Source organism: Melanerpes formicivorus, unplaced genomic scaffold, assembly GCF_026170545.1.
Source record: "Melanerpes formicivorus ecotype bairdi unplaced genomic scaffold, bMelFor1.0.p_v2 SCAF_69, whole genome shotgun sequence".
NCBI classification, from domain to species: domain Eukaryota; kingdom Metazoa; phylum Chordata; class Aves; order Piciformes; family Picidae; genus Melanerpes; species Melanerpes formicivorus.
In genome coordinates, this window is record NW_027142421.1 from 2,547,943 (window position 1) to 2,570,277 (window position 22,335).

The following is a 22,335-nucleotide window of genomic DNA, read 5'->3' on the forward strand; positions in this document are numbered from 1 at the left end:
CGGCGGAGATGCGGCGTGACTCGAGCGGCGCCCGCCTCTACCGAGACGGAGGGTGTGAGTTATCCCTGGGGGTGGTACTCGGCACTTAACAGCCCTGCGGCAGAGCTGCCGGTACTGAGAATCGGAGAGCCGCAGAACGGTTTGGGTTGTAAAGGATTTTGAAAGGTCTTCTAGTCCAATAGCCTGCAGTGAGCGGGGCCATCTCCACCTAGAGCAGGTTGCTTACAGCCCTGTCCAACCTCATCCGGAGTGTTTCCAGGGATGAGGCATCAACTACCTCTCTGGTCAGCCTGAGCCAGGGTCTCACCAGCCTCAGTGTGAAAAAAAAACCTTTTTCCTTCTGTCTAGTCTGATTTTCCCTCTTGTAGTTTATAAACCATCACCCCTTGTTCTGCCACAACAGGCTCTGCGAAAAAGTCTGTCCCCATCTTTCCTTTCAATCCTTTTAAGTACTGAAAGGCCACAAGGTCTCCCCAGAGCCTTCTCTAGGCTGAACAAGCCCAACTCCCGACTGTTCTCACAGCAGAGGTAATCAAGCCCTATGATAATTTGTGTCGTTTTCTCTGCCCTGCTCCGACAGGTCTATGTCTCTTTTGTTCTGAACACTCCAAAGCTGGACCCACCACTGCAGGTGGGGTCTCAGCAGAGTGGAGCAGAGGGGCTGAATCCCCTCCTTCAACCTGCTGCTCACACTGCTGGGGATGCAGACCAGGATGGTTGGCTTATAGGCTGTGAGCACAGGTTGCCCACTCATGTGCTCATCCACCCCTGAGTCCCCAGGCTGCTCTCTATCCCTTCATCTCCCAGCCTGGATTGATAGTCAGGGTTGCCCCAACTCAGATGCAGAACTTTGCACCTGGCCTTGTTGAACCTCATGAGGTTCCAGTGGGCCTACTCCTCCAGCTTGTCCAGGTCCCTCTGGACGGATCCTATCTCTCAGCCATGTTACCCCTACCACTCAGCTTGATGTTACCTGCAAAGTTGGTGAGGAAGGAAGGTGAGCTCCGAGTGCCCCCCCACCTGTGTGAGCCTAGTGCAGATGATGAACAGTACAAACCTGTCTGTGTTACTGAGACTGGCAGCAGTTTGGAATTGGGTGCATGGTGGAAATGCATGTCTGTGTTGTGGTTTTGCTGCCAAAGAAGCAGCTTTTTGTTCAGGAAGGCTGGAGGCAGGAGTTCTTGTTTGTTCAGTTCACCACCCAAATCATGCTAACACATCACTCTGGTTGGGGAGCCAACTGTTAGGTAAGCTGATCAAAGCAAAACATTCTGTTGCTAAGTGAGAAACTCCCTTTAGAGAATTACAGAATCAACCAGGTTGGAAGAGACCTCCAAGATCAAGTCCAACATATCACCCAACCCTATCTAATCAACTAGACCATGGCACTAAGTGCTTCAACCAGTCTCTTCTTAAACACCTCTAGGGATGCTGACCCCACCACCTGGGCAGCCCATTCCAATGGGCAATCACTCTTTCTGTGAAGAACTTCTTTCTAAGACCAAGCCTAAACTTCCCCCTGCACAGCTTGAGACTCTGTCCCTTTGCTGTAGGCACAAAAAGAATTAGCAACTCTCAAGCACAAAATAAACCTCTGCCTTCCAGTATCTGAAGGGGACCTACAGGAAGGCTGGGGAAGGACTTCTCAGGATCTCAGGTAGTGATAGGACTAGGGGGAATGGAATGAAGCTGGAGGTGGGGTGAGTCAGACTGGCCGTGAGAAAGAAGTTCTTCACCGTGAGAGTGGTGAAGCCCTGGAATGGGTTGTCCAGGGAGGTGGTTGAGGACCCATCCCTGGAGACCAGGCTGGATGAGGCTCTGGCCAGCCTGATCTAGTGTGAGGTGTCCCTGCCCATGGCAGGGGGGCTGGAACTAGATGATCCTTGTGGTCCCTTCCAACCCTGAATGATTCTATGATTCTATGAAGTTCAGTGTAAAAGTCATGGATGTTAGATGCCAGCCATCCGTTTTGTCTCACTAGATTCTACATCATAGCCAGCCTGTAGTCCTGCAGCTTTCCAGGTAGGTGTTTTTTTTACAGCAGATTGGAGCAGCCTGTATCTCAGCACAGGAATAATAGTTTCATAGTTTCATTCAGGGTTGGAAGGGACCACAAGGATCATCTAGTTCCAACCCCCCTGCCATGGGCAGGGACACCCCACACTAGATCAGGCTGGACAGAGCCTCATCCAGCCTGCTCTTAAACACCCCCAGGGACGGGGCCTCGACCACCTCCCTGGACAACCCATTCCAGGGTTTCACCACTCTCATGGTGAAGAACCTCCTCCTCACATCCAGCCTGAATCTCCCCACCTCCAGCTTCATTCCATTCCCCCTAGTCCTATCACTACCTGATATCCTGAGAAGTCCTTCCCCAGCCTTCCTGTAGGCCCACTTCAGATACTGGAAGGCCACAATTAGGTCACCTCGGAGCCTTCTCTTCTGCAGACTGAACAGCCCCAACTCCTTCAGTCTGTCCTCATAGGAGAGGTGCTCCAGCCCTCTGATCATCCTTGTGGCCCTTCTCTGGACACGTTCCAGCACCTCCACATCCCTCTTGTAGTAGGGGCTCCAGAACTGGACACAGTACTCCAGGTGGGGTCTCACCAGGGCTGAGTAGAGGGGGAGGATCACCTCCCTCGACCTGCTAGCCACACTTCTCCTGATGCAGCCCAGGATCTGATTGGCTTTGCGGGCTGCAAGTGCACATTGAGAGCTCATGTTGAGCTTTTTGTCCACCAGCACCCCCAAGTCTCTCTCTTCAGGGCTACTTTCCAGCCAGTCACTGCCCAGCCTGGATTTGTGCCTGGGATTGCCTCGACCCAGATGCAGGACCCTGCACTTGCTCTTATTGAACTTCATGAGGTTGGCTTGTGCCCACCTCTCCAGCCTGTCCAGGTCCCTCTGGATGGCCTCCCTTCCCTCCAGCGTGTCTGCTGCACCACACAGCTTGGTGTCATCAGCAAACTTGCTGAGGGTGCACTCAATGCCACTGTCCATGTCCCCCACAAAGATGTTGAATAAGACAGGTCCCAGGACTGATCCCGGAGGGACTCCACTTGTCACTGGCCTCCACTGGGACATGGAGCCATTGACAGCCACTCTTTGGGTGCGGCCATCAAGCCAGTTCCTTATCCATCTAGTGGTCCACCCATCAAACCCATGTGTCACCAGTTTGGAGACCAGGATGTGGTGTGGGACAGTGTCGAAGGCTTTGCTCAGGTCCAGGTACTGGAGACATCCAAGGAAGCCCACCACTGCTGATGCCAGAGAGAATGCACACAGCTCTCTAGATCAAACCAGCAATACTGACCAGGACAAAGGGGGAGGGAACAGAGAGGATTCCATTTTGTACCCAAGGGTAACAAAACTCTCCCTTTTAAAGTTACACCCTTTACACATGGGAGCTGCATTCTGTTGAGAAAGAAAACGTTGCACATGGTGCAGTGCTCTCTGCAATAGCTTTAATCATCCTTTGTAAACACATGGAAGAGCCCAAGGCTGTCCATGGGGCGTTCCAGCTGTCTAAGTCATCATGCAACCATAAGCCTGTTGTGTTACTCATCATCTGGCTTCACAGCTCAAAGGCACAAGTGCTTGTACTTAAAGAAGAGGATTTACTATAACAAGGTTGAGTATGAGCAGCATATTCTTTGGAAAAAAAAACCAAGTGACAGCTGGTGCAACGAGTGTTAAACATGGCAATTTATTTACTGTTCCATTAGCAGCAGTGGTTTAATCAACAAATATCACTTGTGTGATCAGTCACTTCTAGGCAGGATGTTGTTGTGTCTATGGGCAAGGATAATTCTTCCAAAGGGTTTTGCACCCATCACTGAGGAGAATCTCTCAAGAATCAATGAAGATAAGTGCTAAATCGTCAGCTAGGCTGCTGGCTGTGGTACTCCAGATACTCGTCACACGTTTGTATTAGGAAATTAGCATTCAGATATGCAGATAAAGCACCAAAAATACTGGAAGAGAAAAAAGTCTGCTCTCTGTAGTATTGTACCTGAAGGTCACTTGAAATACCACTCAGAAGAGCAGTTTATGGGCTCTTCCTTCCACAGAGTCTTCAGACGTTGGGCCCAGGCAGTCAGCATCTCCTTCCTCTGCCCCTCGGAGACAGATTCCGGAGCAAAGCACATGTGAGGTGCGAGGACTTTGACACCACAGAAGTGCATGGTTCCGTGCTGGATTCAAAGCAAACAGAGAAATGCCTCAGTAAATAGTTGGTCTTTCAGTTCAAGCACATGGAAGACTCAAATCTGAAAGTGTTTCTCTGACCCAATACAAAGCAGGTTTCCTAAACCCTCTAAATCAGGAGAAGGGAAATAAATTGCAGAAGTTCATCACCTATCCTAGCAGGCACTGCTGAAGGCTAAGCACTAAGCAGAGTGACATACAATACACTGAAAAATAAGACCAACTTTATTTGTTCTACTCTGTGGAATATATTTTTAAGGGCTATTAAACCTGACAGAGAAACTGGGCTGACAGTGTAAAGCTTCTCACAGAATATACCTGAGTGGAAGAGACCTTGAATATCATCCAGTCCAATCTTTGACCCAGCACTGCAGAGTCAGCACTAAACCATGTCCTTAAGCACTAAGTGCCACTTGAACTCCTCCAGGGATGGTGTCTCCACTATTGTCCCAGGCACACCATTCCAGTGTTTGGTAAACCTTTCAGTTTCATTTCCTAACATCCAGCCTAAACCTCCCATGCTGCAGTTATAACCATTTCCTCTAGTCATGTTGCTTGTCATCAAGGAGAAGAGGCTGGCCCCCTCCTCTGCTCCAACCTCCCTCAATGAGGTCTCCCCTCAGCCTCCTCCAGACTGAACACCCCCAGCTCCCTCAGACCCTCTTTGTAGGCCCTGTGCTCCATGTCCCTCATGAGCCTCGTTGTCCTTCTGTGGACATGCTCCAACACTTCAATGTCCTTCTTGTAGCGAGGAGCCCAGAACTTAACACAACACTCAAGGTGTGGCCTCACCAGTGCTGAGTACAGGGGGAAGATCACCTCCCTGTTCCTGCTGGCCATAGTGTTTCTAATACAAGCCAGGATGCCACTGGCTTTCTTGGCACACTGCTGACTCATGTTCAGTCGACTATCAACCATTACTCCCAGGTCCCTGTCCAAATTGCAACTTTCCAATCATGCATCCCTCTATCTGTAGCATACAATAGGGTTGTTGCGACTGAAGTGCAGGACGTGGCACTTGGCCTTGTTGAACCTCATACAATTAGCTTTGGCCCATTGGTCTAACCTGTCCAGATCCAGCTGTAAAGGTACCCTGCTCTCTAGCAGATTGACACAGCTACCCAGATCGGTGTCACCTGCAAATTCACTCCAGATTCAAATCAAGAGAAAGCAGCACAAAACAACTTCAAAACTACGTGGACTTTTAAAGTTGTCTCAAGATTTCAGAACCTAATTTATAACATGCAGATGCTTGGAACTGACCATTTGTTATCATGTGTCATAGCAAACAATAATACACCTGTTAATTTTTATTATTCCAATTATTTTTTTTCAAGACAAACACCACCCAAATATTCATACACTATACCTGCAGGGGCCACAGGAGGTAGCGAATATCACCATTGGTGTTTCCTTTTGTATACGTCTCTCTGGGTGATCCAGTGGTGAAAGAAAACAGGGCTAATTTGTTCTGGAATTAAGAAACCATGGTCAGAGTTAGGCACATTTAAAGCAGAATTGCTGAAGAGTTCAGGAGGTGCTCTGGGAAACCTGGACAGCAGGAATTTCTGGGGGACAAGAAGTCCACTTCCTTCCCAGACCTTATGTGCAGTGGTAGATCTGAGGCAAAGCTCAACAACATGCATCTAGAGACTGGACTGTGTGTCAGGCCTGTGGGCAGAGACAGGTTAGCAAGAAAAGGAATTAGAGGTCTGACAGCTTTGAACATTTTGCTCCCTGGTGCAATTCTTGGAAAGCAGAAGCTGGAAAGCACTCTGTTACTGAGAATATTTTTATTACAATCCTCCTTGGAATGCAGAAATTGAGAAATTACAGAGATTAATATGCAGCAAACATAAATGTGAAACTAATATTGATTGTTACTATCTTTCAGATGGTTTTAATGTGCCAGGAAGTCACTCAACATGTTACCAAAGCATTGTTTCAGGAGGGCATGAAGGCAGAGCTCTGAACAAGTATAATGGAACAGAAGGAACAAAACACCCTCAAGAGCAGTGCACAAAACTTGACCTTAACAGAGCAATCTCAACAATAGGAGGAGACTTTTTACAAAGGCATGCAGAGATAGAACAAGGGAAAATGGCTTCAAGATGGAAGAAGCTTGATTTTGATTAGGAAGAAATTCTTCCCCATGAGGGCGGGGAGACACCAGAACAGGTCGCTCTGAAAGTGTTCAGAGCCAAGTTGGGTGGGGTCTTGAGCAACCTGGTCCAGTGGGAGGCGTCCCTGCCCACGGCAGGGTGGGGTGGAACTAAATGATCTTGAAGGTCCCTTCCAACTGAAACCAGTCCATGATTCTATGAAAACATACCTTGAGCAAGCCAGAATCATAAAATTCTGGAAACCCATAAGCAAATCCTTGGACCAAGACTCTGTCCATCCAGCCTTTCATGATTGCTGGCATGCTGAACCAATACAAGGGAAACTAGGAAAAAGTAAATTGTTTTTGTTAGCACAGAGTCCTGGCCATCCTTAGGCTTGGTTTGTGTGCCAAATCCTGTTTTAATTTGCTCAGATCTTGCATGTGCCTTCTCCTAGTTCTCTGTCAGGAGAAGCAGTAACTGTGCCTGGCAAAAATAACGGAAGTGCTTGCCCCGTTCCCCTCTCCTTCTGTTTCTCTTCTCCTCCCCTTTACCACCAGAACATACTCAACTTGTCTGAGCACTGTGCAGACAGGAAGCAGAAAGCAACCACTTCCTTCAGGACTTGATCTTCTATACTTACCTCAGGAGCAGCACTTTTAAAATTATGAAGTCTTACAGTAAAATGCTGACCTGAGACATGGCCATGTCCTACATTTCGTCTGGAATCACCATGAAATATATCTAGGCTATGTCTAAGGCCATCAGGCATATATGGGAACTGAAAGAGAAAGAGATAGCACTGGGCTGCCTGGTAACAGGGCACAGTTCTGACAGAATTACAGTCTTGTTTTGGACTCTTGTTTGTGCTCCAAGTTGCTCAATGCAATCATTTCGGATTCAGATACTGCAGGATCGGCTGTCGCAAACCTTACGCAATCAGGTTACTTCTGAATATTCATCTTTAAGCACTGTGAACTTTACACAGGTGTTTAAGGTTCTGATTTCAGGTGCTTTCCTACTCTAAAAAGGCCAGTGTAGTTGTGTGAAACACTCATACTGTGCCAGCATAGGCAACGTTCACACATGGCATTTTCTACCATCCCTGGCGTATCAGAAGAACCTGATGCCTTGAAACTGCTGCAGACTGTTTCATGTCAACGACAAAGGCACTGTCTCTTTTTACCCCAGCAAGACTGAATGTTCCTCATGAAATCTATAATCCCACTACTGCTTTCCTATTCTTCCACCCCACAACTGAAGCTTTTTAAAAATGCAATTGAAAATAATGAAATAATGACCTGAAAAATCAGTAAGTCTGCTTCCTGCACCTTCTTCTGCTCTTCTACCACGTCGCTGGACAGACCTCCTCTCTTGTAAGCTTCCCGTGTCTCCACAATATAATTAAACTGCTCTGGGTTGTGCACATGACCTGGATGTAGAAGCAAACAGTCATTCCTTGCCCTGTTTCCAGCACTGCAGTTAAATACAAATTAAATCCACACTGCAATCTACAGTTTTGAGTTGCTGCTATCCGTTTTTTCCCCAGTTCTCTTTTTCTTGGTTTGTGGATGTTTTACAGCATCACAGATGACGGTGACTTGAGGGTAAGAAGGAGGAACCAGGGAACTCCAGGCCAGTCAGTCTCACCTCTGTGCCTGGAAAGATCATGGAGCAGATCCTCCTGGAGTCACTGCTGGCTCAGAAGAATAGTGAAGAGGTGATTGGGAACAGTCAGCATGGCTTTGCCAAGGGCAAATCCTGCCTGACCAACCTGGTGGCCTTCTGTGAGCAGGTGACAAAATTAATAGATGAGGGGAGAGCAACTGATGTCATTTACCTGGACCTGAGCAAAGCCTTCGACGCTGTCCCGCACCACATCCTGGTCTCCAAACTGGTGACACATGGGTTTGATGGGTGGACCACTAGATGGATAAGGAACTGGCTTGATGGCCGCACCCAAAGAGTGGCTGTCAATGGCTCCATGTCTCAGTGGAGGCCAGGGACAAACGGAGTCCCTCAGGGATCAGTCCTGGGACCTGTCTTGTTCAACATCTTTGTGGGTGCCATGGACAGTGGCATTGAGTGCACCCTCAGCAAGTTTGCTGATGACACCAAGCTGTGTGGTGCAGCAGACACGCTGGAGGGAAGGGAGGCCATCCAGAGGGACCTTGACAGGCTGGAGAGGTGGGCACAAGCCAACCTCATGAGGTTCAATAAGAGCAAGTGCAGGGTCCTGCATCTGGGTCGAGGCAATCCCAGGCACAAATCCAGGCTGGGCAGTGACTGGCTGGAAAGCAGCCCTGAGGAGAGAGACTTGGGGGTGCTGGTGGACAAAAAGCTCAACATGAGCTCTCAGTGTGCACTTGCAGCCCGCAAAGCCAATCAGATCCTGGGCTGCATCAGGAGAAGTGTGGCTAGCAGGTCGAGAGAGGTGATCCTCCCCCTCTACTCAGCCCTGGTGAGACCCCACCTGGAGTACTGTGTCCAGTTCTGGAGCCCCTATTACAAGAGGGATGGGGAGGTGCTGGAAGGTGTCCAGAGAAGGGCCACAAGGATGATCAGAGGGCTGGAGCACCTCTCCTATGAGGACAGACTGAAGGAGTTGGGGCTGTTCAGTCTGCAGAAGAGAAGGCTCCGAGGTGACCTAATTGTGGCCTTCCAGTATCTGAAGGGGGCCTACAGGAAGGCTGGGGAAGGACTTCTCAGGATCTCAGGCAGTGATAGGACTAGGGGGAATGGAATGAAGCTGGAGGTGGGGAGATTCAGGCTAGATGTGAGGAGGAGGTTCTTCACCATGAGAGTGGTGAAACCCTGGAATGGGTTGTCCAGGGAGGTGGTTGAGGCCCCATCCCTGGAGGTGTTTAAGAGCAGGCTGGATGAGGCTCTGGCCTGCCTGATCTAGTGTGGGGTGTCCCTGCCCATGGCAGGGGGTTTGGAACTAGATGATCCTTGTGGTCCCTTCCAACCCTGAATGATACTATGATTTCAAGCTGGAGGGGACTGTCATGTCTCAGAGCACTACATCTTTCACCTTTATGTGGTGAAACGAAGTGCAGTAAGACAACCTAAACTTGGCTGTAGACTGGTGATGCTGGTGTATCATTTAAGAGGATTTAAGAAAATGTTGCTAACTGCTCTGCCTTCACAATAGGGATTAGGGAAAGTAACATGCAGCTGCTTTTCAGCCTCCTTACCTGGGAAACTCAGCAGGGGCTAGGGAACAATACTGCCTGGCTCTGCAGTTGGGTGAGCCGGCTCATGTGTGTCTGAATTGGACAGTTACATTGACTGCTGATTCAACTCATAGACCCTCAATCTCCATCAGAAGAGAGAGACAGTAGCCTCATGAACTAAACTCTAGCAAGTCACAGAGTGCTACCAGATGGCATCTCTCATCCATGAGAAATGGACTTCAGAGACTGATTGTGAACGTATGCTGAAGAATGTCCAGAGAAGGGCAACTAAGCTGATGAAGGGTCTGAAGAACAGGTCTTGTGAGAAGCAACTGAGGGAACTGGAGAAAAGGAGGCTGAGATGAGACCTTCTTGCTCTCTACAACTTCCTGAAAGGAGCCTGGAGCCAGGTGGGGGCAGCCTCTTCTTAAGTTACAAATGATAGCACAAGAGGAAACAGCCTCAAGTTGCACCAGGTTTAGGTTGGATACTAGAAACAATTTCTTCCCCAAAAGGATTGCCTGGAACAGTTTGCCCCGGGCAATGGAGTCACCATCCCTGGAGGGACTTAAAAGCTGTCTTGTTAGCTGAGGGCTATTTGTACAAAATAGCAGCAGCCATTTTTTTAGGGGGACACACACACCTAACAGCACAGTTCTGGGCTGTTAATGCAGCAGGATAGAGAAGGTGAAACTTTTGTCTTGTCATTATTGTTGAAAAATGCCTATTTTAGCTCCTCTCACCAACAATGTCATTTCTGGTGGCTCTTGGCTCAAACTGCATTGCATACAAATCGGACACCGTGACACTGCAGCCCTGCTTCCTCAGCTCCTCCACAGCAACATCCTTCAGAGATCCATTGAAGGACTTGGGCTCCTGATGTGCATAGACTATCAGGACTTTTTTCCCTGAAGGCAGAGAAAAACAGAAGATACCTTTGAGTATATGAGGCAAATACAAAAGAGCTTGTGGAGCCTGTCCTTCATTGTTCTGTAGTGTGTTTTCCAAGCAGCACAAAACCAGAGGGAACAGAATGACAGTGGCAGCATCTGACACTTGCTCAGCAGCAAAGAGGAACTCATTGGTAAATGCTCCCCACCCAGCAATTTGGTGGGCTTTCCAAGGTGGGACTCGGTGGACAGTGGCCATGTTTCCACAGCAGGTCATGCTGGCCTGCATCAGCAGTACCTAGTCCTTTCTCTTGAGCCAGCGTTTGTGTTCATCTGATTCCCCCTCCATAAACCTCGCCCCACAGCAAACAATACACCTCGCCCAACAGCAAACAATAAACCTCGCCCAACAGCAAACAATAAACCTTGCCCAACAGCAAACAATAAACCTCGCCCAACAGCAAAAAAAAGCTTCCTGTTAGCTTAGCTCCCTAGGCTGGGTCACAGGCTGCAGGACAAGTGAGGGGCAGGCCGCAGTCAAAGCAGTGCCAGATTCCCTGAGACTTGGGGCAACAAGTCCTGAAAGCTGAGAGCATCTTCCTACAGCAAAGTGGGATGCCCTCATTTTTCTGTTCAGTGCTGTGCAAATGACAATTTTGGAGTAGATTTTTAGGATGCCACCGTCCCACTTTAGCATCCTCACAGTGACTTCAATACTGTGATTTTTTTCCTTTGAGAGTGAGCTGTCTATAGTGTATTGCCAGCTGCTGACAGAGTGGATTTAAAGTATGCTGAGCAGTAAGACAGCTGTTTTGGGGTGGAGCTTCTTAAGCTGATGTAACAAGGTGTATGAGAGCTTGCTTGTTCAAAATGTCACTGTACAGAGGTCATTCAGTTGTAATAATTCTCTAAAAATATCATTCATCACTGAACGTGGGGAAATAGGTGATCCAAGGAAAAAATTGTTTACAATGAGAGTGGTAAGACAATGGCCCAGGTTGCCCAGAGAGGTGGTATATGCCCTGTCTCTGGAATCAGTCCAGGTCAGGCTCAATGGGGCTCTGAGAAACCTTATCTAGGTGGGGATGCCCCTGCTTACTGCAAGAGGGTTGGACTAGATGACCTTTAAATGTCCCTTCCAATCTGTGATTCTCTAATGTCAATCATGTTAAAAAGTGGTGCCTCAATATCCCAGCTGAACATCACCGATGCCCCATGGACCACCACAGCCAGGCCTGAGGCAAACAGCATTTTAGGAGTGTTTGTCCTTACCTGCCATTTTCTGGAAGCACTGAGCAGCTTCTGTCTTGAGACTCAGACAGGGCCTATGAACTGAAATGACAGATGTGCTGTGGTGAGAAATCTCAGGAAAAGGTACATGGAGGAATCACTGCTTCAGTAGGAAATGCACTCTTCTGTGGGGCTGGGAGGGGCTGTGAGGGGAGAACATCCTGACACTGCTGCCTGTGTGTGTGTCTGTGTGTCTATGGGTGTATCTATGTGTGTGTGTGTGCTCGAGTGCCTGTCTCTGTATGTCTGTGTCTGTATGTGTGCATCTCTCTCTCTGCATGTGAATGCCTCTATGTGTGTGAGTGCCTGTATCTGTATCTGTCCATGTATACATATACATGTGAGTGTATACATGTGTGTATACATATGTGTGTGCACATATACATGTGTGCTTGAGTGCCTGCTTGTTTCTATATGTGTGTGTCTGTCTCTGCATGTGAGTGCCTCTATGTGTGTGAGTGCCTGTATCTATATATGTGTGTGCCTATGTATGGAGATGGCTGACAAGCGGTGTCCCTCAGGAGTCCATACTGTTACAGTATCACAGTATAACTAAGGTTGGAAGAGACCTTGAGGATCATCGAGTCCAACCTATCAACACAGACCCCATGACTAGACCATGGCACCAAGTGCCACGTCCAATCCCCTCTTGAGCACCTCCAGGGATGGCGACTCCACCACCTCCCTGGGCAGCTCATTCCAATGACGAACGACTCACTCGGTGAAGAACTTTTTCCTCACCTCGAGTCTAAACCTCCCCTGGCGCAGCTTGAGACTGTGTCCCCTTGTTCTGGTGCTGGCTGCCTAGCAGAAGAGACCAACCCCTTCACGGCTACAACCACCTTTCAGGTAGTTGTAGAGGGCAATGAGGTCACCCCTGAGCCTCCTCTTCTCCAGGCTAAACAATCCCAGCTCCCTCAGCCTCTCCTCATAGGGCTGTGCTCAAGGCCTCTCCCCAGCCTTCTTGCCCTTCTCTGGACACGTTCAAGTGTTTCGATGTCCTTCTTAAACTGAGGGGCCCAGAACTGGACACAGTACTCAAGGTGTGGCCTAACCAAAGCAGAGTACAGGGGCACAATGACTTCCCTGTTCCTGCTGGCCACACTATTCCTAATGCAGGCCAGGATGCCATTGGCCCTCCTGGCCACCTGGGCACACTGCTGGCTCATATTCAGGTGGCTGTCGATCAGCACCCCCAGGTCCCTCTCTGTTTCGGAGCTCCCCAGCCACTCTGACCCCAGCCTGTAGCTCTGCATGGGGTTGCCATAGCTAAAGTGCAGCCCCTGGCACTTGGACTTGTTGAATGCCATCCCATTGGATTCTGCCCATCTGTCCAGTAGGTCGAGGTCCCTCTGTTTATTATCTTCATCGATGATATAAACCGTGGAATCAAGTGCACCCTAAGCAAGTTTGCAGATGACACCAGGCTGAGTGGTGTGGTTGATAGGCCAGAGCGACAGTATGTCATCCAGAGGGACCTGGACAAGCTGGAGAAGTGAGCCCAGGTGAACCTCACAAAGTTCAACAAGTGAAAGTGCAATGTCCTGCACCTGGGTCAGGACAATCCTCATTATCAGTAGAGGTTTGGGGAAGATATGGCAGAGAGCAGCTCTGCAGAAAATGACTTGGGGGCTACTGGTGGAGAAGAAGCTGGCCATGAGCCAGCGATGAGTGCTTACAGCCCAGAAGCCACATCATGCCCTGGGCTGCCTCAAAAGAAGCATAGCCAGCAGGTCAAGGGAGGTAATTCTGCCACTCTGCTCTGCTATGGTGAGACCTCACCTGGAATACTGTGTCCAGCTCTAGGGCCTCCAACAGAAGAAACACATGAACACGTGATGGAGCGGGTCCAGAGGGGACCACAAAGACGATCAGAGGACTGGACACCTCTCCTATGGAAACAGGCTGAGAGCGCGGGGGTTGTTCAGCCTGGAGAAGAGAAGGCTCTGGGGAGATCTGTACTGTCTCTGTGCCTGTCTCGCCCCGTGTGCTGCATGCACACAGACACGCTAAGCCACGCGCTGCAGCCGCCGGACCTACCGCAGGCCAGGCCGGGCCGGGCCGGACGCGGGCGCAGCTGCCCCGTGGTGACCGGCGGGAGCCGTATCCCCGCCGAGGCCGGGCAGGCCCTCTACGCCGCCTCCCTCGGGGCTTCAACCAGCCATGGGCTGGGAGGCTCCGGCGCAAGCCTGGGCCTGGGCGCCACACACCAGCCCCGCCGGCTGGCGTGCAGGACGCACCACACTGCACCGAACCCCCTCGGCCCCGGGTCTCGGCCCCGGGCCGTGTTTACCTGCGTCCCAGCGTGCCCCGGCGGCGGGTCCGAGCGGGCGTAGGGGCGGGCTCGGCGGCGGCTGGGGTAGAGACGCCGCCTGCCGTTACTAGCGGTGGCAGCTAATACTACACACGCTGTGTCACTGCGGTGGTGCTGATTCCTTTTAAAGGGTGCAGCTCGTCCCTGAATGCCAGCAGGGCGGAACCGAGGCGGCTCATGCATGAGATAAGGAAAATCCATATCTAGGTAAGTAATAAATTTTATTGCCTCAAGGTTACTGAATCATAGAACCGTTTAGGGTGGAAATGTTCTTCAGGATCATCAAGGCCAACAACTGATCCCACACTGCCAAGTCACCGCTAACCTTCAGCACCACATCTCCATGACTGTTCAATCCCTCCAAGAATGGGGACTCCACCACTGCCCTGGGCAGCCTGCTTCAGGGCTTGACAACCCTTTTAGGTTGCTAAAGCAGGGTCACCTAGAGAAGGTTGCTCAGGATCACGGTGTGCAGGTGGATTTGAAATATCTCCAGAGGAGACTCCACAACGTCTCTAGACAGCCTGCTCCAGGGCTCTGGCACCCTCACAGCAAAGTATTTCTTCATCTTCAGGTGAAACTTCCTGGGTTCCACTCTATGCCCATTGCCCCTTATTCTGCCACTGGGCACCAGGCCAGCTGGCAACAGATAGAGTACATCTGTCCCAGAGAAGGGGAAAGGTCACTGTATATGAGAACAGCCTGTCCCTCAAAGGTAAAAAGATCCTGGGAAGGGAATTGGCGGGTCTCATCGACAGGGCTTTAAACTAGTTTTGAAGGGGGAAGGGGCTGAAACTAGTCCCCTCAGACAAGAGTCTGGGGGCGACAAGCTAGAGTTGGAGGTGAAACCAGCAGCCCAGCTGAAGTGCATGTACACTAATGCACGAAGCATGGGCAACAAACAAGAGGAGCTGGAGGCCTTGATGCAGCAGGAAAGTTATGATGTAGTTGCCATCACAGAGATGTGGTGGGACGACTCACATGACTGGAGCGCTGCAATTGATGGCTACAGGCTCTTCAGGAGGGACAGGAAAGGAAGAAGGGGTGGAGGGGTGGCCCTGTAAATCAGGAAGGCACTAGATGCCATTGAGATGGAGATTAGGGACGATTGGGTTGAATGTTTGTGGATAAGAATTAGAGGGAAGACCAGCAGGGCAGACACCCTGGTTGGAGTCTGTTATAGACCACCCAACCAGGAGGAGGATGTTGATGAGTCATTCTATAGGCAGCTTAGGGCTGTCTCAAGATCTCCTGACCTTGTTCTCATGGGTGACTTCAACCTGCCTGACATCTGCTGGGATCTCAACACGGCAGAGAGGAGACAGTCTAGAAGGTTATTAGAATGCATGGAGGACAGCTTCTTATCCCAGGTGCTGCGAGAGCCTACCAGGGGCAAGGCTATGCTTGACCTCCTCTTCACCAACAGGGAAGGGCTGGTGGGTGATGTGGTGGTTGGAGGGTGTTTGGGTTCCAGTGACCATGAGATAATTGAATTCTCGGTTTTTGGTCAAGCCAAGAGGGGCGGCAAGAAGACCTCCACGCTGGACTTCCGGAGGGCAGACTTCGGGTTACTCAAGGAACTAATTCAGAGGGTTCCTTGGGATAAAGCCCTTAAAAACAAAGGGGTCCAGGAGAGCTGGTCCTACTTCAAGGAAGAACTGTTGAAGGCTCAGGGACAGGCTGTGCCAATGTGCTGGAAGATGAGCCGCCGGGGCAGACGGCCAGCCTGGATGGTTCATGAACTTTTAATGGAACTGAGGGAAAAAAAGAGGGTGTATCACCTTTGGAAGCGAGGGGAGGCAACCCACAGAATGTTTAAGGATGTTGCTAGGTCTTGTAGGAAGAAAATTAGGGAGGCAAAAGCACACTTGGAGCTTAAACTGGCCTCTACTGTGAAGGACAACAAAAAGTCCTTCTATAAATACATTAATAGTAAGAGGAAGGGGAAGGACAACCTCCACTCCTTGGTGGATACGGAGGGGAACATTGTAACAAAGGATGAGGAAAAGGCAGAGATACTTAACACCTTCTTTGCCTCAATTTTTACTAGAAGGGCAGAACGTCTTCCTGACAGCTGGCCTGCAGAGCTGGCAGAAGGAGCCAGGGAGCTGCACAGTTTCCCTATGTTCCATGAGGAGGTGGTTGGAACTCTCCTTAGCAGCTTGGATCCCCACAAGTCCATGGGACCAGATGGGATTCATCCTAGGGTGCTGAGAGAGCTGACAGATGAGCTGGCCAAGCCACTATCCATCATTTTCCAGCAGTCCTGGCTCACTGGCGAGGTCCCAGAGGACTGGAAACTGGCCAACGTGGTGCCCATCCACAAGAAGGGCCGGTTGGATGAGCCAGGGAATTACAGGCCTGTCAGCCTGACCTCAGTGCCAGGCAAGATCATGGAACAGGTCATCCTGAGTTCAATAACACAGCACTTAGAGGATGGCCAAGGGATCAGGCCTAGCCAGCATGGATTTAGGAAGAGCAGATCCTGCCTGACCAACCTGATCTCCTTCTATGATCAGGTGACTGCCTGGTGGATGTGGGGAGGCCTGTGGATGTAGTTTACCTGGACCTCAGCAAGGCCTTTGACACCGTCCCCCATAGCAAACTCCTGGCCAAGCTGTCAGCCCATGGCTTGGAGGGGAGCACACTGCGATGGGTTAGGAACTGGCTGGAGGGCCGAGCCCAGAGAGTGGTGGTGAATGGTGCCACATCCAGCTGGCAGCCAGTCACTAGTGGTGTGCCCCAGGGATCAATGCTGGGCCCTGTGCTCTTTAACATCTTTATTGATGATCTGGATGAGGGCATTGAGTCCATCATCAGTAAATTTGCTGACGACACCAAGCTGGGGGCAGGAGTTGATCTGCTGGAGGGCAGAGAGGCTCTGCAGAGAGACCTCGACAGGCTGGACAGATGGGCAGAGTCCAAGGGCATGAGATTGAACACATCCAAGTGCCAGGTTCTGCACATTGGCCACAACAACCCCATGCAGTGCTACAGGCTGGGGTCAGAGTGGCTGGAGAGCAGCCAGGCAGAGAGGGACCTGGGGGTGCTGGTTGATGGTAGGCTGAACATGAGCCTGCAGTGTGCCCAGGCAGCCAAGAGGGACAATGGCATCCTGGCCTGCATCAAGAACAGTGTGGCCAGCAGGAGCAGGGAGGTCATTCTGCCCCTGTACACTGCACTGGTTAGGTCACACCTTGAGTACTGTGTCCATTTCTGGGCCCCTCAGTTTAGGAAGGATGTTGACTTGCTGGAATGAGTCCCGAGAAGAGCAACAAAGTTGGTGAGGGGCTTGGAACACAAGCCCTGTGAGGAAAGACTGAGGGAGCTGGGATTGCTCAGCCTGGAGAAGAGGAGACTCAGGGGTGACCTTATCACTCTCTACAACTACCTAAAGGGAGGTTGTAGACAGGCGGATGATGGTCTCTTCTTCCAGGCAGCCAGCGCCAGAACAAGAGGACACAGTCTCAGGCTGCACCAGGGGAGGTTTAGGTTGAATGTTAGGAAGAAGTTCTGTACAGAGAGAGTGATTGCCCATTGGAATGGGCTGCCCAAGGAGGTGGTGGAGTCGCCGTCATTGGAGGTGTTCAGGAGGAGACTTGATGGGGTGCTTGGTGCCATGGGTTAGCTGTTTGGGTGGGTTGGATTGGTTGATGGGTTGGACACGATGATCTTGAAGGTCTCCTCCAACCTGGTTTGGTTTATTCTAAGTTTATTCTAAAACATATAACAGCTATATTTGTCAGAGACAGGAATGCCAGTGAACCTGTTTGCTGAGCTCCTTAACGGTTCCTGGACAACAGCCAGGGGACACTTCAGTAAAGCCTTCTGCAGTTGGTGGGATAACTGTCTCCTTGCCTCAGGGAACCTCAGCATTAAAGTTATTAAATAAAACAGCCAGCCCGGCAGTTAGCTATGAGAAGCAATTTATACCGTTGTAAATGGATTAACAAATGTAATTTGAAATATCTCCAGAGGAGACTCCACAACGTCTCTAGACAGCCTGCTCCAGGGCTCTGGCACCCTCACGGCAAAGTATTTCCTCATCTTCAGGTGAAACTTCCTGGGTTCCACTCTATGCCCATTGCCCCTTGTTCTGCCACTGGGCACCACTGAAAAAAGTCTGGCCCCATCCTCTTGCCCCTCACCATTTAGCTATTGATGAGTATTTAGAGGATCTCTAAATCACATGTCATCCTGTGATCTGAATGCCAACCATCAAAGTAAAAAATATATCAGAGTAAAACTGGTTTAACACACAGCCTCCTACTCAGGATCACATTGGATAACCTGGTGCTGGGCAAAGTAAGCAAGCCAGCGATGATCAGCTTCAAGCCTAACCCAGCTATTCAGAGGGTATTCCAAAGAATAATCACAGAAAAATAGCTGATTAGAAGAGACCTCAAAGATCATCCAGATCAACCTTTGACCCAGCACTGCAGAGTCATCACTAAACCATGACCCTAAGCACTACTTGAAATCATACAGGGGTGGTGACAGTATCACACAGTATCACAGTATAACTTAGGTTGGAAAGGGCCTCGAGGATCATTGAGTCCAACCTATCAACACAGACCCCATGACTAGACCATGGCACCAAGTGCTACGTCCAATCTCCTCTTGAACACCTCCAGGGACGGTGACTCCACCACCTCCCTGGGCAGCACATTCCAATGATGAAGGACTCGCTCGGTGAAGAACTTCCTCCTCACCTCGAGTCTAAACCTCCCCTGGCGCAGCTTGAGACTGTGTCCCCTTGTTCTGGTGCTGGTTGCCTGGGAGAAGAGACCAACCCCTTCCCGGCTACAACCACCCCTCAGGTAGTTGTAGAGGGCAATGAGGTCACCCCTGAGCCTCCTCTTCTCCAGGCTAAACAATCCCAGCTCCCTCAGCCTCTCCTCACAGGGCTGTGCTCAAGGCCTCTCCCCAGCCTTGTTGCCCTTCTCTGGACACGTTCAAGTGTTTCGATGTCCTTCTTAAACTGAGGGGCCCAGAACTGGACACAGTACTCAAGGTGCAGCCTAACCAAAGCAGAGTACAGGGGCACAATGACTTCCCTGCTCCTGCTGGCCACACTATTCCTAATGCAGGCCAGGATGCCATTGGCCCTCCTGGCCACTTAAGCACACTGTTGGCTCATATTCAGGTGGCTGTCGATCAGCACCCCCAGGTCCCTCTCTGTTTGGGAGCTCTCAGCCACTCCGACCCCAGCCTGTAGCTCTGCATGGGATTGCTGTAGCCAAAGTGCAGCACTCGGCACTTGGACTTGTTGAATGCACCACTTGTTGACTTGTTGGACTTGTTGACTCCACCACTGCCCTGGGCAGACCACTCCAAAGTTTGACAACCCTTTCAGTGAAGAAATATTTCCTAACATCCAGCCTAAACCTCCCCTGCTGAGGTTATAACCATTTTTTCTAGTCTTGTCACTTCACAACAAGGAGAAGAGGCTGCCCCCCTCCTCACTTCAACCTCCCTTCAGGTTGTTGTAGAGAGTGATGATGTCTCCCTTCAGCCTCCTCTTCTCCAGACTGAACAACTTCAGTTGCCTCAGATGCTCCTTGTAGGCTATGTGCTCCGGGCCCTTCATGAGCTTTGTTGCCCTTCTCTGGACATGCTCCAGAACCTCAGTGTCCCTCTTGTAGTGAGGGGCCCAGATCTGAATGTAACACTCAAGGTGTGCCCTCACCAGTGGGGGATGATCACCTCCCTGTTCCTGCTGGCCACAGTGTTTCTAATGCAAGCCAGGATGCTGTTGGCTTTCTTGGCCACCTGGGCACACTGCTGACTCATATTTAATCAACTGTCAACCAATACCCCCAGGTCCCTCTCTGAGTTGCAGTTTTCCAACCACTCATCCCCAAGTCTGTAGCTTACCATGTGGTTCTTGTGACCCAGGTGGAGGACCTGGCATTTGGCCTTGTTACATTTCATACAGTTAGTCTTGGCCCATTGGTCTAACCTGATGCAAAGCCTCCTGACCCTTTAGCAGATCGACATGGCCACCCATCTTGGTGTAATGTGCAAATTTCCTGAGGGTACCCTCAATCCCTTCATCCAGATCATTGACAAAGGTATTAAAGAGGACAGGACCCAGTACTGAACCCTGGGGGATGTCACTAGTAAGTGGGCTCCATCCAGACTTAAGTCCATTCACCACCACTCTTTGGGCCTGGCCATCCATCCAGTTTTTCATCCAGTGTAGGGTGCACTTATCCAAGCCATTTCCCTTGAGTTTCTGAAGGAGAATTCTGTGGGAGACAGTGTCAAAGGCTTTACTAAGGTCCAGGTAGACATTGTCCACGGCAGGTCACCCCATTGTAGAAGGACACCTTGCTGTAGGAGGGTCACCTTATTGTGCACAGGACACAGTTCAAGGCAGAGGTGTGGGGGTGAGGTGTAAGGCTCTTCTGAATTTCTGGCACAAAAAGGCTCTCTAAGGCTTCAACAGGAGCAAAGCAACGTTTGATTTAGTGTCCCGACACGGATTGATTTAGCAGTAAAAGGAGGAGGGTGCTTGCCTGGCCGCAGGCCAGCGGAGGGTGCTGGAGAGCTGAGAACAGCGCTATGATGCTCCTTTAACTCCTTGGTACACGCTGAGTAGATCCTCCTCCACACTAGAGTGGTTTTTACCCGTGCCGCTGAAGCTGCTAAACAAATAGGGAATCGGTCAAAATCCTTCTGGTGTTTGCCAGATGCAGACGTTCATCGCATACGTGTTGCTTTTCCCTGCTTCATTTCTGTGTGGCTCTTCTGAGAGGCTCTTTTGTTACCTCCAGCATCCTTTCCTGGTCTATTTTATCTCTCTATCTCTATCTCTATCTCTTTTTATCTCTCTATCTCTATCTCTATCTCTATCTCTATCTCTATCTCTATCTCTGAGAAGCTAGATGTCTGGACTTTCACCTCTACATTTCACAATTTGCTCACGGAAGAGGTATTGTTGCCATAGTGCTTGAAACAAGTGACTACTACTACTACTACTACTACTAGTAAGGTATTGTTGATGGAGAGACAAACTGATGCTTAGAGACTAAGGGAGACAGCAAAATGTGGAACCACCCCCATTTGCTCATGTCTGAAATGTCAGCCCCTTAAGCTGTTCTCCTGGTCCGTGATGCTTTAAACACATCTGGTGCAAACTTTCTGGCTTAATATTTGCCCAGGAATATTTTAGGTAATGATTGTGTGGCATGAAAAGCAGGGATGCTTCTTGGAGCTAGAGATTCAGGCTTCTCTCTGCACTGATAGTGCTAGCCACCAGGGTCCACACTGGGAGAGTTGCCGTTTCAGGGCCAGGCTGGGTAGGGCTCTGAGCAACCTGATCTAGTTAGGAAAGTCTCTGCTCACTACAGGGGGTTTGGTCTAAATGACCTTTAAAGGTCTCTTCCAGTCCAAACCTGTCTGTGATTCTAGGATCACCTTTGCACCAGGGGAGGCTTAGGTTTGACATTAGGAACAATTTATTCCCCTAAAGGGTTGTCTCCATACGGCAGAGTCCCCGTCCCTGGAGCAGTTTAAAAGCCATATAGATGCAAGGACATGCTTAACTGGTCCGCTGGCAGTGCTGGGTCAGCAATTAGAATTGATAAGATCTCTTCCAACCAAAGCCACTCTATGATGCTATGAAGCTGTTAATTCAATAATTTGCATGTGCTTAGTGTTTAGTGTTTGAGAGTTCTGGTTTGAGAAATATTAAGCTTGTTGCTATAAAGTCGACTCAAATCACTCTAGTCAAATCACCACACTGCTACATTGCAGAATGACTTCCTCACCCCACATCTGTGCTGCCTGGCCCCTTCCCCTCCCCACTTTGTTCTTTGCTACCTACAGCACTGCAAACCTCCAGAGCAATGAGCAGAGCTGAGAAATCCCCCAAACTCAGTTAACCATGCAGCTCTTGCAGCACTCAGCGTGTGCACTGCTTCCCCACATTGGGGTTTTTGACCTTTTCTGTGGCCCATTGTCATTTAGCATCCTGTGTCACACCACCTTGCAAGCCCAAATAATTTGTTCTGGGATTAATTGCTGTGGTTTGGGGGCTCAGCCTGAAGAGCAACATCTATAGCAGATGCTCTACAGCAAAGCTGATAACACAGAGGGCTCCCAGGAGACCTTACTGAGGCTTTTCAGTACTTAAAGAGGAACTATGAGAAAGATGGGAACAGACTTTTTAGCAGGGTCAGTTACTACTTGGGTCAAGAGGCTGACCCCCATCTTGTTCCAATCTCCTTTCAGGTAGTTGCAGAGAGAAAGTCTCCCCTCAGCCTCCTCTTCTCCAGGCCAAATAACCCAAATTCCCGCAGCTTATCCTCACAAGATTTGTGCTCTAGAAGCTTCACCAGCTCCATTGCCAT

The 22,335-nt window shown here is 50.0% G+C and overlaps 1 protein-coding gene across 3 annotated transcripts; it reads right to left on the reverse strand.

Annotated features, from left to right (window-relative positions):
- Positions 1–3,681: 3,681 nt before the first annotated feature.
- Positions 3,682–14,084, reverse strand: NQO2 (N-ribosyldihydronicotinamide:quinone dehydrogenase 2). Of its 3 annotated transcripts, none has more exons than XM_068163027.1 (7): positions 13,958–14,084; positions 11,647–11,706; positions 10,228–10,392; positions 7,610–7,740; positions 6,539–6,652; positions 5,576–5,677; positions 3,682–4,193 (listed from the first exon to the last, which is right to left on the reverse strand). In XM_068163027.1, exons 2-7 carry the CDS (start codon positions 11,651–11,653, stop codon positions 4,020–4,022), a joined length of 693 nt encoding a protein of 230 aa, XP_068019128.1. In that variant the 5' UTR covers positions 11,654–11,706; positions 13,958–14,084; the 3' UTR covers positions 3,682–4,019. The 3 variants fall into 3 exon arrangements, with proteins under 3 accessions (XP_068019128.1, XP_068019131.1, XP_068019129.1); XM_068163030.1 differs by lacking the exon at positions 13,958–14,084 and adding an exon at positions 13,705–13,793; XM_068163028.1 differs by lacking the exon at positions 13,958–14,084 and adding an exon at positions 13,447–13,568.
- Between the last annotated feature and the right edge of the window lie 8,251 nt (positions 14,085–22,335).

What these genes read in the sequence shown, in the direction of transcription:
- NQO2 (XM_068163027.1), bottom strand. An exon ending in CACCAGAAATGACATTGTTG is followed by an intron (nt 7,741 to 10,227) that starts GTGAGAGGAGCT and finishes TTCTACATCCAG; the next exon opens with GTCATGTGCACAACCCAGAG. An exon ending in CAGACTTACTGATTTTTCAG is followed by an intron (nt 6,653 to 7,609) that starts GTCATTATTTCA and finishes ACTTTTTCCTAG; the next exon opens with TTTCCCTTGTATTGGTTCAG.